The sequence below is a fragment of the Stenella coeruleoalba genome (assembly GCF_951394435.1).
Source record: "Stenella coeruleoalba genome assembly, chromosome: 7".
Taxonomy (NCBI): Eukaryota; Metazoa; Chordata; class Mammalia; order Artiodactyla; family Delphinidae; genus Stenella; species Stenella coeruleoalba.
In genome coordinates, this window is record NC_137153.1 from 18543677 (window position 1) to 18566772 (window position 23096).

At 43.0% G+C, this 23096-nt stretch overlaps 1 protein-coding gene and 1 long non-coding RNA gene across 2 annotated transcripts in view; one reads left to right on the forward strand and one right to left on the reverse strand.

The window, feature by feature from the left end:
- Positions 1-23096, forward strand: part of LOC307189600 — a 160712-nt gene that overhangs the window by 126679 nt on the left and 10937 nt on the right. The window lies entirely within an intron of this gene.
- ELP3 (elongator acetyltransferase complex subunit 3) overlaps positions 5008-23096 on the reverse strand; it is a 113452-nt gene continuing 95363 nt past the window's right edge. The window contains exon 15 of the mRNA XM_079927773.1: positions 5008-7916. Coding sequence (XP_079783899.1) covers positions 7840-7916 — 77 coding nt within the window. The 3' untranslated portion in view covers positions 5008-7839. The remainder of the gene's footprint in view (positions 7917-23096) is intronic.

The window sequence follows — 23096 nt, forward strand, 5'->3', positions numbered from 1 at the left end:
TTGGCTCTGCAGATGAACAAAACGGCTGTAGTCGTTGGGACCACTGCTCAGACGCCACAGGTAGGACTCGGTCTGCTAAGATTTGAGTGGTGGTTGTTGCCAGCCCTTCCCCACTTCTCCATCACAAGCAGATTCCCGGGGGTCAAGTCCTGCAGGTACCCTTGCAATTCCTGTGGGGCATGACCAGAGTGGGGGGCTCCCAAGAAGGGACCCACAGTGGGAGCTGGATATGTACCCTTGGCTCTCTTTTCCCACTGGAGGCGCCGTAGACTCAGGGGCGATCTCTCAGTGTGATACTGCACCAGCCTGGGGATGAGGCAGTGCTGTCAGCATGCAGCGGCTCCTCTCACCCTTCTGATGTGGTGTCTTGGTCTCTGCAGTGCTGTGCTTGCTTCACCCTCACTCTTGTGGTCTAGGGTTCTTTCAGGGGTGTCTTGCCCATGAAGAACTGTTAGTTGTTCTTCTTGAGGGGGAGTGAAGGCCTCTAGGAATGGATAGTGTCACTGTCTTGGTGATGCCACTGTCCTCTGTTGTCTCTTGTCTAATATTATTGGATGAAGGTTCCACCCTGTGACCTCATTTACCCTTAGTTACCTCCAGAAAGGCCTGATCTCCAAATTCAGTCACATGGGGGGGTTGAGGCTTCGATGTATACATTTTGGGGGGGGACACAAATATTCAGCCCATCAGAGCAGGGCTTACTGATTTTGCCGTGGAGTTGCCGTCTGGGTTGTTTCTTGAGGAACTCTATATGATTGTATGTTTAAGTCTTTCCTCTCGGGCTGGTTATTCTCTAGAAGAGCCTGTCAGTTTCTGGCCTGTGGGGAAACGTCTTGTCAGCATTCTGAAAACTGAGCTGGGGAAGACGGCGGGAAGTCTCAGTACTCACTATTTAATATGCATGGTTCACTTCATCATCCTGTTCTCAGTTGTTACCCCGACCTTCGGCTTCGTCTGGAGTTCTCTCACCCAAAGATCCTCTCTTGTTTGACTCCCTTAATTCACCTCCAGTCTGTTGCTGAGGTAGTAACAGAGCACGTGCTGAATGGAGGGAACCCAGGGAACCCAGGACCTGTAAAGGGGCTCTGTCAGTCCTGCTCCGGCTCTTCCCTTTCCCTCCAGTGTATGGTGTTGCCAGGTCCTGTGGCTTAAATTGTACTGGAACTTTCTCCACTATCCAGTCTCAACTGCCAACTTACTATCGTCCATCTGCTTTAGAGCTTCCAAAATCTTAGTACTTTCGTCTCCTCTTTTGTCCTTGTGGATTAAAAAAAAAAAAAAAGAAATCCCCTTTAGTCTGTGTGAGCTTTGGTTGGGAGCCAAACTAGATGTGCACATTCACTTCTCTATTTTAATTCGAAAGCGTCCATCCTTTTCTCTGAGAGTAACTTCCAGAGTTACTTGGTTTCAGCTCTCTCTTTAAGTGGATTGATTACTTACTACTGGTTCTCTTTCCGTATTATTCCTATTCCTAAGTTCCTTATTTGGATATGTCTCTTGGCTGTATTTATTCGAGTTGTTTTTCAAAGGAGAGCTCACTGGCAGTTGTGGTGAGAAGTGGCTTGAGGTTGATGGGGGTGGAGAGCAAAGAGCATCTGCAAGGCAAACATAGCTTCAAAAAAAAAAAGGAAAAAAAATCCCTTTCCAACCCAATTGCCAGCCTGAAACCATCGGTTTTAGAAATTCTAGAGCCACCACTGCTCATAGGTATGAGGGTCCTTAAATCTTTGCAAGTTTGAGAAAGTCAACCTGTTGCCTTTATACTTAGCTCTTCACTTACCAGCTTTGTGGCCTTGGTTACATTATTTAACCATTCTGAACCTTGGTTTCTCATTCATAAAATGGGGGCCAAAATTCCTACCTCGGAGGATTGTTGTGACGGCAATACCAGGCCTGTCCGCTCAGATGTTCTTCCCTTTCTCCTTCCCTTTCCCCAGCGTTCCTTTCCCTTCCTTCAGGTTGATGTAAGTAGTCCCTTAACTACTGCCCCAGCACCCCAAGCACGCGGTGGTCCAAGACCCTAGTTTTTGCAAAGCTAGATGGAGGCAGAAGCCAGCCTCAAACCCAGGCAGCTGGATGCCGTGCCGGCTCTTCCTTGGAGGGTGGGGTGGGGTGGTGGCCAAGTGCCGGGCCCCTCCCCACACCCCGCTGGACAGCAGGGACTATCGTCTTCCTGGCTCACTTCCCTGGTGGCACAGTGGTTAAGAATCCGCCTGCCAATGCAGGGGACACAGGTTCGAGCCCTGGTCCGGGAAGATCCCACATGCCGTGGAGCAACTAAGCCCGTGCGCCACAACTACTGAGCCCACTAGCCACAACTACTGAAGCCCGTGCACCTAGAGCCCACGCTCTGCAACAAGAGAAGCCACCACAATGAGAAGCCTGCGCACCGCAACAAAGAGTAGCCCCTGCTCGCCGCAACTAGAGAAAGCCCGTGCGCAACAACGAAGACCCAAAGCAGCCAAAAATAAAAAGATATTAATTTTAAAAAAAGGGAGAGAGTTACAGAGAGGGCATGTGAGCCCTGAAATACCATTAAAAAAAAAAAAAATGTTGTGAGGTTAGCTCATACCGCTAACCTCACAGACAAGATCGGCCCTGAAACAAGAGGATAACCTTCCCTGCAGGGCTTGAGCAGTTGAGGAATGTGACCTGAAGCAGTAACTTCCATCAGGGGAGATGAGATAAGGTACGGTCACCTCTGACCTCAATGAAAGTACGTTCACGCTCTGGCGCCTCTCGGGGACGCAGAGCTTGGCATTTTGTGTGATGGGACTTGCTCCCAACCGCAGGTGCTGCTGCCTCTGCCGGGGCACGGCCAGGCCGCAGGCAGGTTGCTCCTTCCCCATCTCCTGGAAGGTGGGTAACAGTGAAGGATGGAAGGGCTTGGGGGCGAAGAACCACAGGGAGGGACACAGAAGCCTGTCACGGATGAGTGAGGCTTATAGAAAAAAACGAAAGCAAATCTTAATATTGAGTCAACGAGTGTATGCAGCCCCCATGCTTCATACACAATTCTAGCTATTGTGACAATGAGGATATAAACGAATGTAAGATATGAGAAGGCCCACTTAAAGTGTGGGATCTGCAGACAACGGGAAGCTAGGAAGTCATTAAAAAGGATGAAGTAGATCCGTGTGTACTGACACGGGAAGATGCTGGTATTACTTACATTTTGTGGAGTGAAAAAGGTTACAAAGCGACATGCACTGTGTGACCATTTTACGTAAAGGTGACTGATGGCTGTGTGTGTTCGGGTGCGGGTGAGACGCATGGAAGCACGTTCATCACAGGGCTTACCAGTGTCTGATGGTGGGATTTCAGGTTATTTTGTACCTTTCTGTTTCATTTCAATCTGTTATATTGAGCATATATAATTTTTAGAACCAAAAAAAGCTATTTTTATTGAAACGGAAAGAGCAGACTCTCCCTTTGCTCTGCGTTCTCTTTTTTTTTTAAACACTTTTTATTTCTATTTTAATGTTGTATCTGTTTTTTATTTATTTATTTTTAGCTGCATTGGGTCTTCTTCACGGCTTTCTCTAGTTGCGCCAAGCGGGGTCTACTCGTTGCAGTGTGTGGGCTTCTCATTGCAGTGGCTTCCCTTGCTGTGGAGCATGGGCTCTAGGCACACAGGCTTCAGTAGTTGTGGCACGCGGGCTCAGTAGTTGTGGCTCGTGGGCTGTAGAGCACAGGCTCAGTAGTTGTGGCACACAGGCTTAGTTGCTCTGTGGCATGTGGGATCTTCCCGGAACCAGGGCTCAAACCTGTGTCCCCTGAATTGGCAGGTGGATTCTTACCCACTGCGCCACCAGGGAAGCGCCTGCGTTCTCTCTTGATGACATCGTGCCCTTCCACTACCTGCACTGGGGAAAACCAGGCTGGTGACAGGTCTCAGGTTACAGGTTGTTGTGAGGATGAAATAATACGAAAGCACAGCCTCGTTGCTCAATACTTGTGTCTTCTTTAAACATAAGCTGACTGAAAACATGGGGGTGGAGTGGAGAAAGGCCGAGTCAGTGACTCGCGTTGGAATCCTAAACCCACTTAGTATTATAGCTGAGCTCAGGGCTTCTGTGCTGGGCCGCTCTGCGGGCACCTTTCACGTGGATGTGTATGCGATCTGTGGACATTTAGGGCTGGTGCCGACTCTAATGGGCAACGTGGTGGCCCGGGGGCTTCAGGCCCAGCCATGATGACACCAGCCTGTGTCTTCATTTGTTCATGGGGGAAGATGAGCGTTGACCATGAGGGCTGCATAAGGGTGGCCTAGATAGAGAAGCAGCACATGGTGGGCCTCAGATGGCAGCTCCCTCCTTGGAGGAGGAGTCCTCCAGGTGGACAGAAGGGTATTCTAGGCATGTGGAGACAGGAAGAGATAAGGCTGCACATTTGGCTGTAGAAAAGCAACTGGTTTGCCCCTTGTTACAGGCATGTGTTTGATTATCTATGTTAAAATCAGATTCTTTAAAAGGTCTGTAAGCTTAGTTTCTGGAGCTGCCTGCACGGAGTTCAACACAAGCGTACAGAGGGCACACACGACCCTAAGGCACAGATGGGGCACAGATGGGGCACTGCTTGTCCTCCCTGCCACGGAAGGGGGCCAGCCTCCCTCGGGGGACTCCCTAAGTGGATGTGGCTACCTGTGCACACTCGTGGGAGACCGCAGTCCATGCTAATACTGGACAACTCTCCGGGAAGCCCCCAGAATGACAGTGATATTTGGAAATGCTTTTTGCTGTTGCAGAGTCTCAGCTAGTTTCTTGTCCCTCAAAGCATGGATCTGACAATTTGTAACCTTAGACTTATGTGAATGAAACAGAAGGAATGATCAGAGGATGGGAGAGAAGGCAAAAGTTAAAGATTCTAGCAAAAAATAAGATTCTACTGCCAACAGAGAAGAAACTCCCATGTTAAAATGGGCCAGATACTGCACTTGTTACATGTTGGTCATAATAGCCCGTACCTGTAGTGTGTTTTACATTCCACAGGCCCTGGTCTAAGAAACTGACATACGTGAGCTCATTTAATCCTGACAGCTACTGCATGGGGGAGAAACTGTTATCATTTCCACTTTACAGACAGGAAACTTGCTGAGAGGCAGAGTGTTCTTGCTCGAGGTCACACATCTGTCGAGAAGCCACTTCAGTGGAGTTAACCGCATTTTACATAATGTCGTGGTTTAGGCAGTGTCTCTCAAATGGGACCCCACTGGACCTTGCGCTTACCCTGACAGATGGGCGATTCTCTCATGTTATAAATTGGAGGTGGGGGAGTGTGTAGCTGAGAAAGGGGAGGGGACTTGCCCACAGCTTCAGAGTTAGTAAAGGAGCCCAGGTTTTCAGAACCTAGATCTTGAGCTCTTTCATCAGCTTAAGGGTCTGTGGGTTCTTTATGAACAAAATTTTGTTTTAATTAGGTGATAATCTTAAAAAACAACCACCACCCATAAAAACCTTTGGAAATGAAAACCTGCATTTCGAAAGCTGTTTTCATAGAACAGGCTTTGGCTTTTAAGTTGTACTTTTCAGTATTTGTTTGTGTTAGCAGACATTTTTTCCTTTAAAAGGGCTCCACATTCATTCCTAAGTTGGGGAAACAGTGAGCGCTACCAGGCCCTTTTACTTGGCGATAATGTATTTTTAAAGTCTCATTTTTTATTTGAATAGATTTCGGTCTGTTTTTGATAATTTAAAAACAACAAAACCTCTCCAGGAGATTTAACAAAAACTTGAGTCAAAAGCGGAGCTGTGAGTGGGCCTGAGATGGTTGCTAAGGAGTCATTCAATACAGATCAGAAACACAAACTGCAGCTTTAAACGTTTCACGCGGAGGCCGACAGGATCCTGCCTAACTGATCTTTCTCACGAGGTGGTCATTTGAGCCAGTGCACGTAATCTCTAGGAGAGCCAGGCCAGCCGGGCTGTGGAGGCGCCAGGCACCACAGATGCCGGGGACAGTGCTTGGCAGTCAGGGGAGAAGCTGAAGCTTCTAGCGGCAGAAAGGCTCGGTAAAAGAAATGTTCACATATCGAGGTCTGGGGAAGTCATTCTGGCTTATCCATGAGTTAACTTGAATCTGATGCTAAACAGAACAGCCTGTTTGTGGCCTATCAAACATACACTGTACATCTGCTTTAATTATTAAAGAAAAGGGCGCGCTGACTGGAAGAATGTCGACGTTAAACATGAAGATTAAATGCCTCTCTGGCTGGGAAGCCAATGCCGATACTCCTTCCATGACAAGACTTCCTTCCCAGGTGCCAAGAGCATACTGACTCGCTGTGCATGTGCTGATCTTTTTTGTTTTTTGGTTTTTTTTCCCCCAAGACTGTGCTGAAAACCACGCTTCTCTGGGGCAGTTCCTCAGTTATCTGAGAGGCTGTGTTCTGGGCTATAATCGTCAGTTTGGCTCAAGATTGAGAAGTAGCTGACTTCCTTAAATGGCACTCACAGAAGGCCTCTGCAGTGCCACAGCGCGCCCACAGGAAGTCAGCGCCGTTTGCCTTGTAGCAGTTTAACAAAATGGCAAACAGGACCCAGGAAGAAACAAACAGTGCCCTGGGCAGGAAACCCAAACCCATAAGCTCATGGCAAATGTCACTGCGTTTACAGGGAGAGGAAAAAACCTTACGTGATTCTTCCTTGTATGTTGAAGATTTTATTTTTCAAACCTTTAGAAGAATCAATTCCATTTAATAAACCTTTGTAAAATGCCACAGAAGCCAAGGGATGCAGGGTTAAGCTATGTTCTTACGAACGGGCCCTCTCCAGGCTGAGTCTCCTTAGATTACCTGGAAGTTACATAGAGGCAGTTCTATAAAGATGAAACTTTGAAAAAGCCAGTCTCTTTCCTATTTTTAGATTTGGGCCTGTTTTCCATTTTTTTGCTTTCACAAAAAAGTTTAACCCTGATTTTTCTCCGTTTAAAACAAACCAAAATCGATTTAAAGAATTAAAATAAAGGGAACAGCACCTATGGATGTGCCTCTTGACATCCACAGATGTCACCCAAACCCAGACACATGCACAGCAGACTCTGCCTGCTCAGGACAGACCAATGGGGAAGCCAAACGCCTCTCTGGGAGAAAGTGCCGCCCACGGTGTTTTGCAATTGTCAAGAGTGCGCAAAGTACAGACGATTAAAAATGTGAAAGGCTGGTTTCAACCTTGAAACATAAGCCTACAATCTTGCTTCTTCTCTCCCCATCACACTGTTATTTCAAACCAGAATGATGTCCGTGAAAAGAAAAGCTCATTTTCTTGACCTGTGCTGGAAGGCATATGTAGTTATAGGTCAGAGATCAATGTGACAGTTTTCACATGTCCCAACCTGGCGCTTTGTCTGTACAGGATATAAATAACCTGCTGATAGAAACTGGATATAAATAACCTGCTGATAGAAACTATGTGTCCTCCTCAAATGACATAGCCAGTTTTTAGTTCATGAACCATGCAGTTCAAATGAGATGATCAGTTTGCTTTTGTCACTGTGCCTGAGTCATGGTTAGGTCACTTGCAGGCCTCATGCAGAATTTAGAAATTGGATATAGGACTTAAGCCTCGAAACGGAAGTGACGTCTTGAGAACATGCAGGAGGGTGCGGTGCGGGGGCTCTGAGCGCCCAGGCTCCGTAGGCTTGGTCAGCAGACACCCGGCCCGGCCCTGAGTGCGGCTTCCAGTCTCTGTGGCTCCAGCAGGAGGGCGAGGGGGAGGCTCCTTGTCAGGGGGTCAGGGAGGTCCATGTGCTTCGCTCAGCCTCTGTGCTGAGTGTTCAACACATCCTGAATCTCTGTTTTCTGCCAGGGAGGACAGGTGTCAAGGTGCGCTGGTGTGGCGGTTATTTTAGATTTTTTACCATGTACGGACCTTGCAATCTGTAGCCAATCTTTCTGTAATAATTCCTGGTGCCAACCCCTGTGAAGAAGCAGAAAAACGTCAGAAGAGTCTCTTACTAAGCATTACTTTAGCAGCCCTCAAAAGCCAGCACACGTGCCCCTCGTAGCCGTCCTCCTTTTCCCACTCTCATTCACAGACCAAAGTCCTTTCCAGATCGAATCTCATTTGATTAAGTTTGGAACTTTAAAAACATTCTGAATTCAAGTTGCATTAAAACACAGAAACTGTATTTCAGAGCCTGTGGGTTTACAATCCTGTGGGTACCATGCAGCACGGCTTCAGGTGTTATAGGTGAATGGGAAGTGGTGGATCTAACGTGTGAGATGTCCACACTCCAAGTGAAGCGAGACAGCGTTATGGTTTCCTGGAAGGTTGAACGAGAGGTCAGGTATGGGAAGTGGAGTTTCCACAGCCGCCGGCAGCCAGGGTGCCCTGACCAAGTGAAGTGTCAGTGCCACTCACTCATCCAGAGCAACGATTTTCACCAAACACCATCAGTGGCATTAAATTAGTGCTACTTAATTTGCATTTCATTCACTTTAATTTTTTTTGGGGGGTATTAATTGGTATACTTGTTTTGATATACGAGCAGTGTTAAGTAGCAGGAGTTTATGTCAGTATTATATTTGCATCCATTTGAGGAACACTAGCTGATTTAAGTCAATATTAAAGGTCCGTGAAGTTTTTTTCTTTAAAAGGAATCATTATCCTAAATGGTGCCGCTATAATGAAACATGATCACATTTAAGAAGCTGAGCTCCTAGGAGGATAAAGCATGGCTTATGTGGTACTAGCTATACGAGTGGCTAAGAGAACGGGCTTTCGATCACTCAAAAGATACGGATTTAAGGTCTAGACCTGTCATTTTAAGGGCTGTAGCTTTGGCCATTACTTAATTACATTTTATCATCTATAATAACGTACCTATGTTTTAAGGATATTAAATATTAAATGAGATAGTCCTTGATATGTGCTTAGTCCGGAGTCTGGAAAAAGCCAATTTCACCAGAACACTGGCTGCTGTTGCTATTATTTTAGAGCTTTTCATGGTCTGATATCTGATTATATTTCTAGCTTCACTGCTTGCTACTGTTCTCCCCTGAAACACTATGCTTCAGCCCCAGTGAAGATTTAACTTTTCTGAAAGCTCCCGGCGTGTCGGGCTCTGCCTAGCTTCCAGGCTTGGCTCATGCTGTGCCCTCTAGCAAACTGATCGAACCCAAGGAGGGGGTCGTGGGAACCTCTGATCTGGAGCTCGTCTGTCAGAAGCACAGTGACAACCTAGACGACTTGCAGTTGGCATCTGAGGTGGGGTCAGTCCCGCGGGACCGACCTGTAACCTGTGGAGTCTGATGCCACCTCCAGGGAGACAGTGTCAGAACGGAGGCAATGGTAGGCCACCTTGCTGGTGGTGCAGAGCTGAGTGACATGTGGAAACCCCACACCTCCGGCGCAGTAGCGTTGTGGTTTTCGTGTGTGTCACGTAAAGGAAGACGCCGGCGTTTCTCTTTACCGTACTCCTCCCCACGGCTCTCCCCACGGTGCACTGCGATTGCTGGTCAGCTTCCCCACGTGGTGGAAGCTCTATGTATCTTGTTCGTCACTTTGTATTCCTAGCGATCAGTATGTGCATGAAATCAGATCACTGCTAGCCCCCTCCAGTCTCGCCTAATTCTGTAGCCCAAACATTTACTATTTAGGAATAGGGTTTCCTACCGTGTTTTGTTTCCCACCTCTTTCAAAAAATTTTCAAGTATTAAGAAAATGGAACTGAAACTGATGTGATGAAGGTAACAGAACCGTGTCATGTGATAATAGGTCACTGGAGAATTTCCCTTTTAATCCAAGGATTACTGATATTCCGTCTTGCACAATTTCAACCTTGTCTTTGTGTTCTAATCATTACTTTTGTTCAACACTGTGGCTTGGGGTAGAGCAGGGGGAAGACAAAAACATGAACAAATAATGGGTCAGGCAGCAGCTCAGACCCACCGGATCCAGGAAGACATCTCACACCCCTCAGAGGGTACAACCACTTTATTGTTTGCACTCTCTCCTAAAGTTCTGTATCCGTAAGCATGTCCTATGATCCAGCAAGTATACTCCCAGAGTGAAAAGAGAAATGAATGCTTACAGCCAACAAAAGACATGTTACTCATAACAGCCAAAACAGGAAATAACCCAAATATCTATCAATAGTAGAATGGATAAATTGTGTATTTTCACACAATGGAATATGATACTGCAACAAAAAAGAAAGAACTAGAGCTACCTGCAATGCCATGGATGAATCTCACAGACCTAATTTTGCATGAAAGAAACCAGATGTAAAAGGTTTCATCAATGCAAAGTTCAGACACAGGCAAAACTAATTTTATGGTGATACAAGTCAGAATACTGGTTACATTTGGAAGATGCTATGGACTGAAAGAGGGAACAAGGGAGTCTTCTGGAGTGCTGAAAAATGGTATATCTTGATCTGGATTATCATTGCATGTACGTCTTAGCTCAATTTAAAAAAACTCAAGAGGGGGCACATCCATTTAATAGATGTTCAATGTGTTTTGAGAGCTCAACTTGTCCAAAGAATTCAGCAAAATAAGGAAAAAGGATGAGAGGCAGGTGGTTAAGAAATCATTACTGGAGTGATCACTCTATTACATAGATGCCTCTGACGTCATTCAATGCAGTGCTTTCTATTTCTAGAATCCTGCATGCTAGAAACTATTTTTTTCATCCTCTTTCTCTGCACTTTAAAAGTTCACATTCAAACTGAACTATGCTCTGTGACATGACAGCATTCGTCAGAGGCACAGGCACCCTGAGATTAAAACGTGCTTTTCCTCATCACCTACATGTACAGACTACAGCATAAATCTAAGAATTCTGAGCAGAGAAGTGACATGATTGACTGACTTACATTTGAAAGAGATCACTCTGACTGCTATTTTGAGAACAGAATGAAAGCTCCAGGAGGGCAGGGATTTTTACCTGCAGAATTGCAAGCACCCGGAGCAATGCCTGCATATATTAAGTACTCATTGAAATATCTGTTCGATGAATGAATAAGTGACCAAGGGCAGAAACAGGGAGACCAGTTAAGAAGCTATTGCAATAATCCAGATAAGAGATGGTGGTGGCTCAAAGCAGAGTCAGGGTGGTGAAGAGTAGCTGGACCCTGGAAACATTTAAAGGCAGAGTCAAAAGAATCTGTTGATGGATGTAGGGTGGGACACACAGAGAGGGGCCCAAGATGACTCTAAGGTTTTTGGCCTGAGTACAGGAATGGTTTGGAGAAAGAATGAACTGCCAGTTAGTGAGACTGAAAGAAGGTGAGAAGAGGGTGGGGGGGGGGGGAGGACATCAGGAGCTCGGCTTTGGCTGTGCTGCAGGTGAAATGGCTATTAGACATTCAAGTGGGGATGTTGAGGAATACGTGGTTTTGGAAGCCTTTCTTGCTCTTAGATGGTCTCTTTTCTTGGATGCTCTTTTGGAAAGAAATTTGTTTTCTTTATCTTAATTGAAGGATAATTGATTTATAATAATATTAGTTTCAGGTGTACAACACAGTGATTCAAAATTCTTATAGATTATACTCCATTTAAAGTTATGATAAAATACTGGCTATACTCCTTGCTCTGTACAACATATCCTTGTAGCTTATTTTACACATAGTAGTTTGTGCCTCTTAATCCCCTACCTTCCCTCTCCCCACTGGTGACCACTAGTTTGTTCTCCATAGCTGTGAGTCTGTTGGAAAGAAATTTCTGACTGGGGCAGTTGTCTTACGAGGGGAGTTGGCTGAGGAGGAAGCAGGTGGGTGGAGGCTGGTGGAGTGGGCAGCTGAAGACAACCTGGGTCCTTTTTGATACTGTTGAATCAACAACTAACCAAGTCTGAAGCTGCTCTACCAAGGAAGCTGTTAGGAAATAATGTTTTCCGTTTGGTTTAAGCCATTTTGTTTTGGTACTTTTTTGTATTGTACTAATATACATAAGATACTTATCATTTTAACCACTGTTAAGTGTACAGTTTACTGGTATTAAGTACCTTCACACTCTTGTGCAACCATCACCACCATCCGTCTCCAGAAGTAAAACTGAAACTCTGTACCTAGTAAACAATAGCTCCCTGTTCCCTCTTCCCCCTGTCCCTGGCGACCCCCCGCTCTACCTCCTGTCTCTATGGATTTGGTTACTCTAGGTACCTCATGTAAGGGGAATCATTCCGTATTTGTCTTGTGGTGACTGGCTTATATCTTCAAGGTTCATCCATGTTGGGTTTAAACCATGTGAGTTGAGTTCTGTGTTACTTGTAACTGAAAATGTTGTAACTGACATGTGAGCTTGAGGACAGGAAGAGATTAAACACATGAGGTCAAGTCAGCACTTAAAACCATAAATCAGGGTGGTAATTCTGACCATGCTGCTGTCTTATTGGCAAGTCCCAAGACAGAGCTCAGATTCCTCACCCTGATTTTCACAAAGCTTTTCACGTCCCGTCTGGTTTACCTCTAGTTCCTGCCACAACTGACCTCAGTCCTTATAGTCCGGCGTTACCAAACAAAGCATAATTTCACTAATCCACTGGCTTGGCCGCTGCCCCTTCAGTGCTGCAGCCTATGCCCCAGGGCACTCCCATTCATCCCTTGAACCCTCACTCGGACACTTTCGCCAGGAGACCTCGGCACACACCTCCCCTCTCCACAGAGTCTGGCATTCATAACCCCCCTCTCCACGCTGGCGGGATCCTTTAGAGTTCTACTGTTTCAGTAGTCATGCTGTGCTTTTGAAGTCAATGACTTCTATCCTCAGGGCTTAGTACATATAATCAACAGGCAATAAATGCTTGCGGATTTACTGTACTGTATTCAGTTATCATTATGTTGTGTATATATAAAGAAATGTGCTCCTGGGGGATGTTTTTTTTTTTAAAAAAGAAAGAAGAACTGGCCGTATGTTAGCTGCCAGGTAGTGGGAATGACTCAATGTAAAAGGGATGAAGGGGGGTAGGGCTTCTTAATCTAGTTACAGATTTCCTACTTGGTTAGCTTACAGATGTAGAGGCAGCTCTCTGATTTATACTATTACCTCTAACTAATAAAAAACTTCCCCTAAAATTTTCAGAAATATTTCTGGATTTTTAAAAAATTGAAGTACAGTTCATTTACAACGTTACCTTAGTTTCAAGTGTATAGCAAAGTGATTCAGTTATGTGTATATATATATATACACACACAGACACACATATAAGACATTGAATATAGTTCCTTGTGCGATGTAGTAGGTCCTTGTTGGTTATCTATTTTACATATAATAGTTTATATCTGTTAATCCCAACCTCCTAATTTATCCCTCCCCCCACTTTCCCCTTTGGTAACCATAAGTCTGTTTTGTAAGTAAGTTCACTTGTATAATTTCCTTAGATTCCACATATAAGTGATATCATATATTTGTCTTTCTCTTGCTTACTTAATATGATAATCTATAGGTCTACTATGTTGCTGCAAATGGCATTATTTCACTCTTTTTTATGGCCGTGTAGTATTCTATTTTCTGTGTGTGTGGGCATTATTTTGTTCCTTTTTATGGCTGAGTAATATTCCATTGTACATATATACCACATCTTCTTTATCCATTTATAGACATTTATAGACATATATCCATTGATAGACATTTAGGTTGCTTCCATGTCTTGGCTATTGTATCAATCAGTAATGCTGCAGTGAACACTGGGGTGCATGTATCTTTTCGAATTCGAGTTTTCTCTAGATATATGCCCAGGAGTGGGATTGCTGGGTCATATGGTAGCTCTATTTTTAGTTTTTTAAGGAAACTCCATACTGTTCTCCATAGTGGCTGCACCAATTTACATTCCCACCAATAGTGTAGAAGGGTTCCCTTTTCTCCACACCCTCTTCAGCATTGATTATTTGTAGACTTTTTAATTATGGCCATTCTGACTGGTGTGAGGTTGGCTTTTTATACTTCTAATTTTACAAAATAGATGCCATTTCCCATGGGCTTAAAACAGTCTATTACAGAGAATTTCAAATATACAAAAGGAGAGACAATGGTATATTGAACCTCCACAGACCCACTACCCAGCTTCAACGATTATCAATTCATCCATCAGACTTCTAATGCTTCTAGCTGTCTACCCATGTGAAGTCACAAGACAGATTTAACATTTCCTTTTGGTTCTGCTCAGCTCAGTCACTGGAGACATGTTTAATTCCCCTCTTTCAAATAAAGATGATGGTAATCTTTACCACCTTCTTTACCAGTTATTACCAGATTGAAGATGTGCAGCTGGTCAAAGAGCTTTACTTCCCCAAACATGCCACAAGCTTCGTCTGTCCACCATAAATAGCTGCAGAGGTGAGAGAGAAGCTGTTCCTTACACCTAGCACAGGACTCAACACCCCTGGACAACCACAAAGTGCCATGTTCTGGAGTGCCCTGATTCCCTAAGTGTGCCGGTTAAAGGGACAGCTTTACTGGGGTACAACTCAGCATTCCTCAGTCAGATTCCCACTGAGCATGCAGGCTCCTCAGGTTCTCTACTTTTGCCCTAATACAGGAGGTGGGCGCTGGAAACTGCTACCACCTTGAGGAGAGGCACTCAGGCTTTGCTATGAGCCTTTTTGAAGGAAAGGCATATCTTTCAAGCTCCTCTCCTTGTTTTCAGTAACATGCTGTAGCACTGAGATGAGAAGTCTACTTCTAGACCTTCAGGGAGGCCTTAAGTCTTTTAACCTCTAGCCAGTCTAGACTCCAACCTCTTACTTAAATGACTAAACAAAAATATGCCCCATTTGTATTTCTCTGTGCCTCTTGTTTCTTGAAAGAAAGATTCTTCCTCCGTTTCTACACTCTGCAGAACAGGCTGGCAAAAGTATTAGCATTCTTAGCCAGCTTAGAAGGGAACACACCATCACCAGCGTGGGTGGGCCACACTCGGCAGCCTTCTCCTCCTTGGTTAGCAGGGCTCCTACAGTCCTCGTCACAGTAACTTTCCTCTTGTTAGCCAGCCAAGAAAAAGCAATTACCTTTCACAGCTGACGTCAGCCAAGCTCATGGACTGACGTGGGCAGCTGTGTCACAGGCTTCTGCCCTTGAGGACAGACACGCAGCGGGGCTGTACAAGTATCCGTGTTCTCTACCTGATCGCCTGCGGGCAATTCTGCCAATCCCTGGGCTGGGGGTGAGCAGGAGGGAGTAATCTCTGTGCAGCAGTCCTCAGGGAGCCCTAGCGGCAGAGCCAACAGTTGTCAGCGGAGCAGAGGGGCAAGTCCACATGCTTGCTTTGTTTTATCCTCCAAGTTGCTGAACCCACAACCTGAATCTACCTATATCACGGGGGCCTTTTTCCTGCTCTTGGAGGCAGGATAAATATTTTTATCTTCACTACTTTACCACCTATGATGATGATGAAAGGAGAGAAAGTGAAAAAGAATACCTTGGGGCCTCCCTGGTGGCTCAGTGGTTAAGAATCCGCCTGCCAATGCAGGGGACATGGGTTCGAGCCCTGGTCCGGGAAGATCCCACATGCTGCGGAGCAACTAAGCCTGTGTACCACCACTACTGAGCCCACGCACCTAGAGCCCGTGCTCTGCAACAAGAGAAGCCACCACAATGAGAAGCCTGCGACCGCAACAAAGAGTAGCCCCTGCTCGCCACAACTAGAGAAAGCCTGAGTGCAGCAATGAGAACCCAAAGCAGCCAAAAAACCAAAACAAAACAAAAAACTAAAAAACAAAAGTGTGTGTGGGGTGGGGGTGGGGCGGAATCACAAAACCTTAAAAAGATGAATCAAAGATGAAAATGGAAAAAACCTAGCTGTTTATTTAAATTCTACTGATTCTATATTAGAAAGTATGCAATCTATTTTAACATAACTTTAGAGGAAGTAGGCAAAAGGAGTAAACTAGTCAATGTGGTACCTGATTTGGCTACAAAACTCTGCTTCTCCACCTTACTGCAGCCCTTTCTTTCTAAGGGGATAAATCCAACACCAGAGTAAAGCTTAGAAGCTGAAAATAAACACATTTTCCCTTTAAAAGAGAAAATAAGTCAGGAGCAGGAAATGAGCCTCAACTCAACCCAGCTTGTGATTCTAACTAACTCCATCTCAAAACAAAAGAAGCAACAACTTTATAGCTGAGCGACTGTGAAGTACAAAGCTAGAGGAAGACGACTCTTTTCGGAGCCCTTAAATACATGCCAGGCACGCATGCTGGATGCTCAACACACACCAACAAGACTGAGATTACTATCCTGGGAGGCACGAGAGCTTCAGAAAGGGTCATAACTCAAGGTCACATGGCTGGGAAGTAGAGGAACCATAATTCAGGGCCAGCTTGTCTCCACAGCACGCAGAGTGTTCCCAAGGAGCCATGGTGCCTGTGCTGTGGGTGATGCCAGACCCTGCTTCCCCAGCTCTGGCTTTAAATATCTAGTTGGCTCTGATAACAGTACATCCATTTTTTATTAAAGCACAGAAAGGACATTTGACTTGTCTCAATCACCTTACCTCCTCTATTTGTGTCTAATTTCTCAGTGTCCTTTGTTTGATAAATCACTAGATGAAACAAACATGGTGACCTTATTTCCATTTCACTAACAGAGCTCAGTAAGAAACAATACTTACATAAAAGATTCTGATAACATAGGTAGGCAACACAAAACTGTGTTAAAAGACATGGCTTACAAGTGTGAGAACTACTGGGAAGGGGGATACTTTTTTTTTTTTTTTTGCGGTACGCGGGCCTCTCACTGTTGTGGCCTCTCCCGTTGTGGAGCACAGGCTCCGGATGCGCAGGCTCAGCGGCCATGGCTCACGGGCCCAGCCGCTCCGCGGCATGTGGGATCTTCCCGGACCGGGGCACGAACCCGTGTCCCCTGCATCGGCAGGCGGACCCTCAACCACTGCGCCACCAGGGAAGCCCGGGGATACTTTTAAATAACAACTTGATAAATGTGGTCACCCTTTTTAAAATGAAGAGAAATACGATGTAGAGTTTGGGGGAAAAAAGCAACAAAGATGGAACAATGATGGAAACTAGACCCTAGAGGAGGAGACAAGTCAGGAGTATTTAAGCTTACAGAAAAGGTGACTTCAGTCTTTGACCAGGATCAACTTCCCAGCTGAAGACAATTTAAAAATTTAGACAAAATTAAAAATGCTTCCACTAGAAAAATATCAAAGATCTAACAGTTATTATCAGGCAGAAAATAAGGAGAAAACGTGAGCTTTGAGAAGGAAGTAGAGCCTTTTCTACCTCAGTGGTGATGCCAACCCAGGAAGGTCGACCAGAGACAAGTAGGATGGGAGGAGTCACGTGGCCACCAGAGGCAGAGAACCAGCTGCCAACACCTTGAATCTCACTCCCCTTCACGAAGGGAGGTGGGGGAGCAACGAACATCTAGGTCTTGAAGTATTCCTGAAAGCAAATTCTCTCATAAAATGCTCAGCGAATAATAAAAACAAGGCACACTTAGAGACGACAACATGATAAGAAATAAGAGACTTCAAATCTGGAGTCCCTGCCATTATTTGACATAGACTGTAGAAAAGCTATGTTTACTATATACATGGAAATGGATACCGAATTTAAGAATGTTTAGAAGCAACAGGAAACTATAAAACATGATATAACAGAGTTGAAAAAGATGCCAGAAATCAGAGAATTGAATGACAAAATAAGAACTTAGGCATCAATGGATGAGTTTAATGGTAGATTAGACTTAATCAGTAAAGTGTAAGTTAAGTCAGAAGGAACTATCAACAACGAAGCATGGAGAAACAGAATAACGGGTGGGGGAAAGAGGGTATGAGACACAATGGATACAATGAATAGGTCTAACATATGTTTAACTGGAGTCCCAGGATGAGGGGGAAGAGAATGGGATAAAATCAATATATGAGTCAGAGACTGAAAATTACATGGGGGGGAAAAAAAAACCACCACCAATTAAAGAAACCCAAGGAAACCTAAGCAAGCTGAAGCAGAGGAAATGCACATCTAGCAACAATCATGGGAAAACTAGAGAAGACAAAGACGATCTAAAAGTAAAGATACTAAAGAAACCATAAAAGCAGCCAGAGCGCATCCTCAAAGACAGACATCTGACCTCCTAACTGCATCATTAAAAATCAGAAGACCCTGGAAAGACAGCTTCAAGGTGCTGAAAAAAAATAAATGCAAACCCAGAATTCTATACTCAGTGAAAACTTACTTTAATAAGCAAAATAAGATATTTCATACAATCAAAATTAGAATAATTTGCTACCAGCAGATTATTACTAAAATAAATTCTTTAGGTACAAAGAAAATACTTGCAAATTACCCAAATAAATACTCATCAGTAGTAAAACAGATAAACTGTGCTATATCCACATCATGGAATCCTATATATCAATGAAAATGAATAAACTATCTTAGAGATTCAGCAACGACTGAAGAGCAAAGAAAGCGATAAATATACCAGTAAATCTAAATGAATATGGACTATATATAACAATAATTATAGTAGTAATAATAATAATGTCTTTTGGATTTTTGAAAAAATATATCTCACACACAGACACTTCAGAAAAGAGGACATCTAAATGGCCAACAAGCATATGAAAAGCCAGTCAACTTCATTAGTCATCAGGGAATGTAAATTAAAACTACAAAGAAACACCACTACATACACATCATACTGAACAACTGAAACTCTTATACATTCCTGGTGGGAGTGAAAATTGGTAGCCCTTTGGAAAACCACTCTGCAGACTCTTTTAGTTGAACATTATGTATTCCCTGAAATCCAGCAATGCCACCCCTAGGTATATATTCCACACAAATGTGTGTTTATGAGCCTTAAGATACATATATAAGAATATTCATAAGCCCCAACTGGAAACTACCTAAATATCCAGCAAGAGTAAGACAGATAAACTGTGAGATATTTGCGTAATGGAATCTAGCCTATCAATGAAAATGAATGGACATAGCCACACACAATGTGACCTAATCTCACAAACAATGTTGCACCAAAGTAGCCAGAACAACAAAAATACACCAAAATGATCCCACTTATCTAAAATTAAAAACAACAAAACTAAACTATTTATAAATGATTCATAATTAGGTAGTGAAATATAAAGAAACACACAGAAGAAAGTAGGAAAAAAGAGGCTACTGGTGAAGGAGGAAGGCAAGGAGAGGGGAGGGGATTACAATGGGGTGGGGTCAACAGGGATGTTGGTTATGTTCTTGACCTAAGTGGCAGCTGGTTAAACAATTCATTTTTTTAACATCTAATCAACTTTGCTGTCTATTTGCTACAGTTCACTGTCAACATTTAAAAATGAAAAAAAAATAAAAATGAAAATGAGAAGGTAAGATTAAGTTATTTCAACTACATGAATGTTTCTTTAAATGGGGAAATAAATCAGTTCTTCATGCATATGGAAAATCAAATGAGAAAACTTGGGTTTAGTGATTCCAACTGGACAAAGAAAACATGAAATTTCTAATGTGACTTAATAGAGGAAGAAATCGTTTAATCAAGTATTTACTGAGGATATACTAGGAGCCTGGAAATTAATGAGTTTTACCTCCTGGAATCTTCAAGAAAAGAAAAACTCTAGCCTAATACACATTTTCATGTCTGAAGAAGGAAAATGAATTCGAAATCTGGAGGTTCATTCCTGTTCTTTGACACGACCTTTGTTAGGACACAGGGCTGTGCTTCATGGCTAGTTATGTGTTGGACTGAATTAAAATTGAGCCCACATCACATTCCTAAAGCCAAATTTGAAAAAAGAGAGAAAATATGCTAAATCTATCCTTTGAAACTTAAATCTCTGATTTTTCTGATTAGATGCAAAAGACTGAGATAAGTCATGATCACTTAGTAAAAAAAAAAATCAGTGAAATAAAAATAACTTCAAAAAACTGTTTTAATTACTTTTGGGTTCAATTAATCAACTATTTATTGAGTGCCTGATATATGACTAGCAGCATTAATACAAGGCAAATGTATTCATTAGTTTCATTCATTTGCTGCTGAAATGAGATTTTATTACATCTCATTGATCTCTTAGTAGGATGGCAATATTTCACTCTTCAACAATACACACTGGTATCAGAGTTGGGGAAAGGTTTTTCTTCTGTTTGAAAATAAGCCAGATTAACTCAATGACCCTAAATCTTTGAAAGAGAATTTTTTTTCCTGTTCTGTTAAAAAGAAACTCTTAGAAGGTTACCCACATATGATCTTAGCTCTTCAAAGTAGTTGGTTATTGCAAGTCATTAACACAGCACGTTAGTACATTTATTCTCCATCACAGAGACTATCTCAGGAGAAGAGATTCAACCAGTTATCCAGCAGCCTAAAGGTTCCCCTGTTCCTTCTGAAATGGGTACACCAAGATAACAAAGTAAAAATGAACAAAGAATAAAAGCAGTAACTTATAAAGCACGTATAGACTCTAAATAGAAGCTACTGTGGTAACTTACAGTAGGGTGATACTTACAGTAGGGAGATGCTGGAGGGTTATCCTATAGCTCTTAGGTTTATTCTTCACAGGGAGTCTGACATAGGAGGGCCCACAGTCATCTAATTCAAAAATGAGTGGCTCTGTTCCCACCAGTGCAGAATGTATGCTATGTCACAGATCGTTTTCACTACTTCATGTCTCAAATCATTAGTGTGTTTCTGTAGAAGTTAAAGACTGTCATCGGTAACCTGGTAGGAAGAGGGATCCCTTCTATTCATAGTCTTTAAAAAAAAAGACTTTAAGAAGGAAAATGGTAGAGTAGAAAACGCTAGAGATCAGTCCCTCTACTGAAACAACCAGTAAGCTGGAAACAACCATCAAAGCCAACTACATGGGGACACCAGAACCTGATAAGGCACTTACAGCAACCAGGGGAGTGCCTGATGGAGGGAGAGGCTGCTGCCCTTTGGTAAGAGGGCAGCAGATGTGAACCACCTACCATCCCCCTCTCCTAGAGTGGCCAGCTGGAGCCAGGGTGGGCAGTAAGGGTATCTATTGTATTCCCTTACCACCTTTTTAAAAAAGATTCAGACATTTAAGGAAATCCCTGTCAGGTCACAGGCTGATTGCAAAGAAAATGAAACAAGAAATTTTAGTGAGCACATGCAACAAAGAATACTGACTTTGCCAAAATAGCTTGAAGAAATACAAGTGGATGACTACAGCCCTTAAGAGCAATCCCCGAGGAGGGAGAGAATCTGACTTTTATAATTCTTGAGTATGTGCAGTTCTAAACAAAAAATTGCAAAGCATACCAAAAACAGGAAACTAAGACTCATTCACAAGAAAGAGAGAAGTGGACAGAAACTATGCCTGAGGAATCTTAAACACTGATTACTAGGCAAAGTCAACTGTCTCAGTTATGCTCAAGGAGCTAAAGGAAATCATGTCAAAGAACTAAAGGAGCACAAACAACAAAAGCAGAAGTCAACAAGTGGGACTGCATCAAACTAAAAAGCCTCTGCACTGCAAAAAAAAAACCAAAATGAAAAGGCTACCTACAGAATGGGAGAAAATATTTATATTTGCAAACCATATACTGGATAAGGAGTTAATATCCAAAATATATAAAAACTCATATAACTCAATAAAAAAAATCTGATTAAAAAAACTGGCAGAGGAACTAAATAGACATTTTTCCTATTGGCCATAGAAGACATTCAAATGGCCAACAGGGACATGAAAAGGTGTTCAACATCACTAATCATCACGGGAATGTAAGTCAAAACCACAATGTGATAGCACCTCACATCTGTTAGAATGACCATCACCAAGAAGTCACAAGAGATAACAAGTGCTGGTGAGGACATGAAGAAAAGGGAAGCCTGGTACACTACTGCTGGAATGTAAGTTGGTAATGTTTTTTTCCACTACAGAAAATAGTACAGAGGTTCTTCAAAAATTTAGAACTACCATATGATCCAGCAAATTCCACTTCTGGGTATATATCCAAAGGAAATAAAAACAGGATATTGAAGAGAAATCTGCACCTCCATGTTTATTGTAGCATTATACACAATAGCCAAGATATGGAAACGACCTAAGTATGTCAATGAATAAATGTATAAAAAAACTGTTCACACGCACGCGTGCGTGCGCGCACACACACACACACACAGAAATATAATTCAGCCCTAAGAAAGGTGGAAATTCATTTTCATACCATTTGCAACAACATAGATGAACCTTGAGGACATTACGCCAAGTGATATAAGTCAGATAGAGAGAGACAAATACCGTATACCACTTGTGGAATCTGAAAAAGCCAAACTTGTAAAAAGAGAGCATAGGATGGTGGCTACCGGTGGCTGCGGGGTAGGGAAATAGAAGAGATGCCATTTAAGGTACAAACTTGACACCTGTAGATAAATAAATCCTGGTGATCTAATACACAATATAATGATTACAGACAACAGTACTGCGTTATAAATACCAAATCTGCTAAGAGACTGGATCTTTATTCTCACCACAAAAAAGAAATGATAATCATGTGATGTCTTAGAGGTGTAACACTAAAATGGCAATGATACTGCATTATATAAAAGTAACAAATCAACATGTTCTACATCTTAAACTTACACAGTTATATGTCAAATCTATTTCAATTAAAAAAAATAAAAAGGACTAAAGGAAATGAGAACACTGTAAGAACAAAGGGGGGAACCCAATAAAGATAAATTATAAAAAGGAATCAAACAGAAATAGTGGAGCTGAAAAGTACAATAGCTAAAATAAGGGACCTGTGTTACACCACCAACATCAAGCATACTAACACCACATCATAGGAGTCTCAGAGGGAGATGAGAGAGAGAAAGGGTAGAAAAAATAAATAATGGCCAAAAACTTCCCAAATTTGATGAAAGACATGAATCTACACTCCTAGGAAGTTCAACAAGTTCCAAGCAGGATAAACTTAAAGAGATCCACACCGAGGAACATTACAGTCAAAAAAAAAAAAAAATAAAATAAAATTTTTTTTTTGGCTGTGCCGAGTGGCATGTGAGATCTTAGTTCCCTGACCAGGGATCGCACCCAGCCCTCTGCAGTGAAAGCACAGAGTCTTAACCACTGGCCCACCAGGGAAGTCCCCAGTCAAATTGTTGAAAGCCAAAGACAGAATCTTGAAAGTAGCAAGACAGAAGT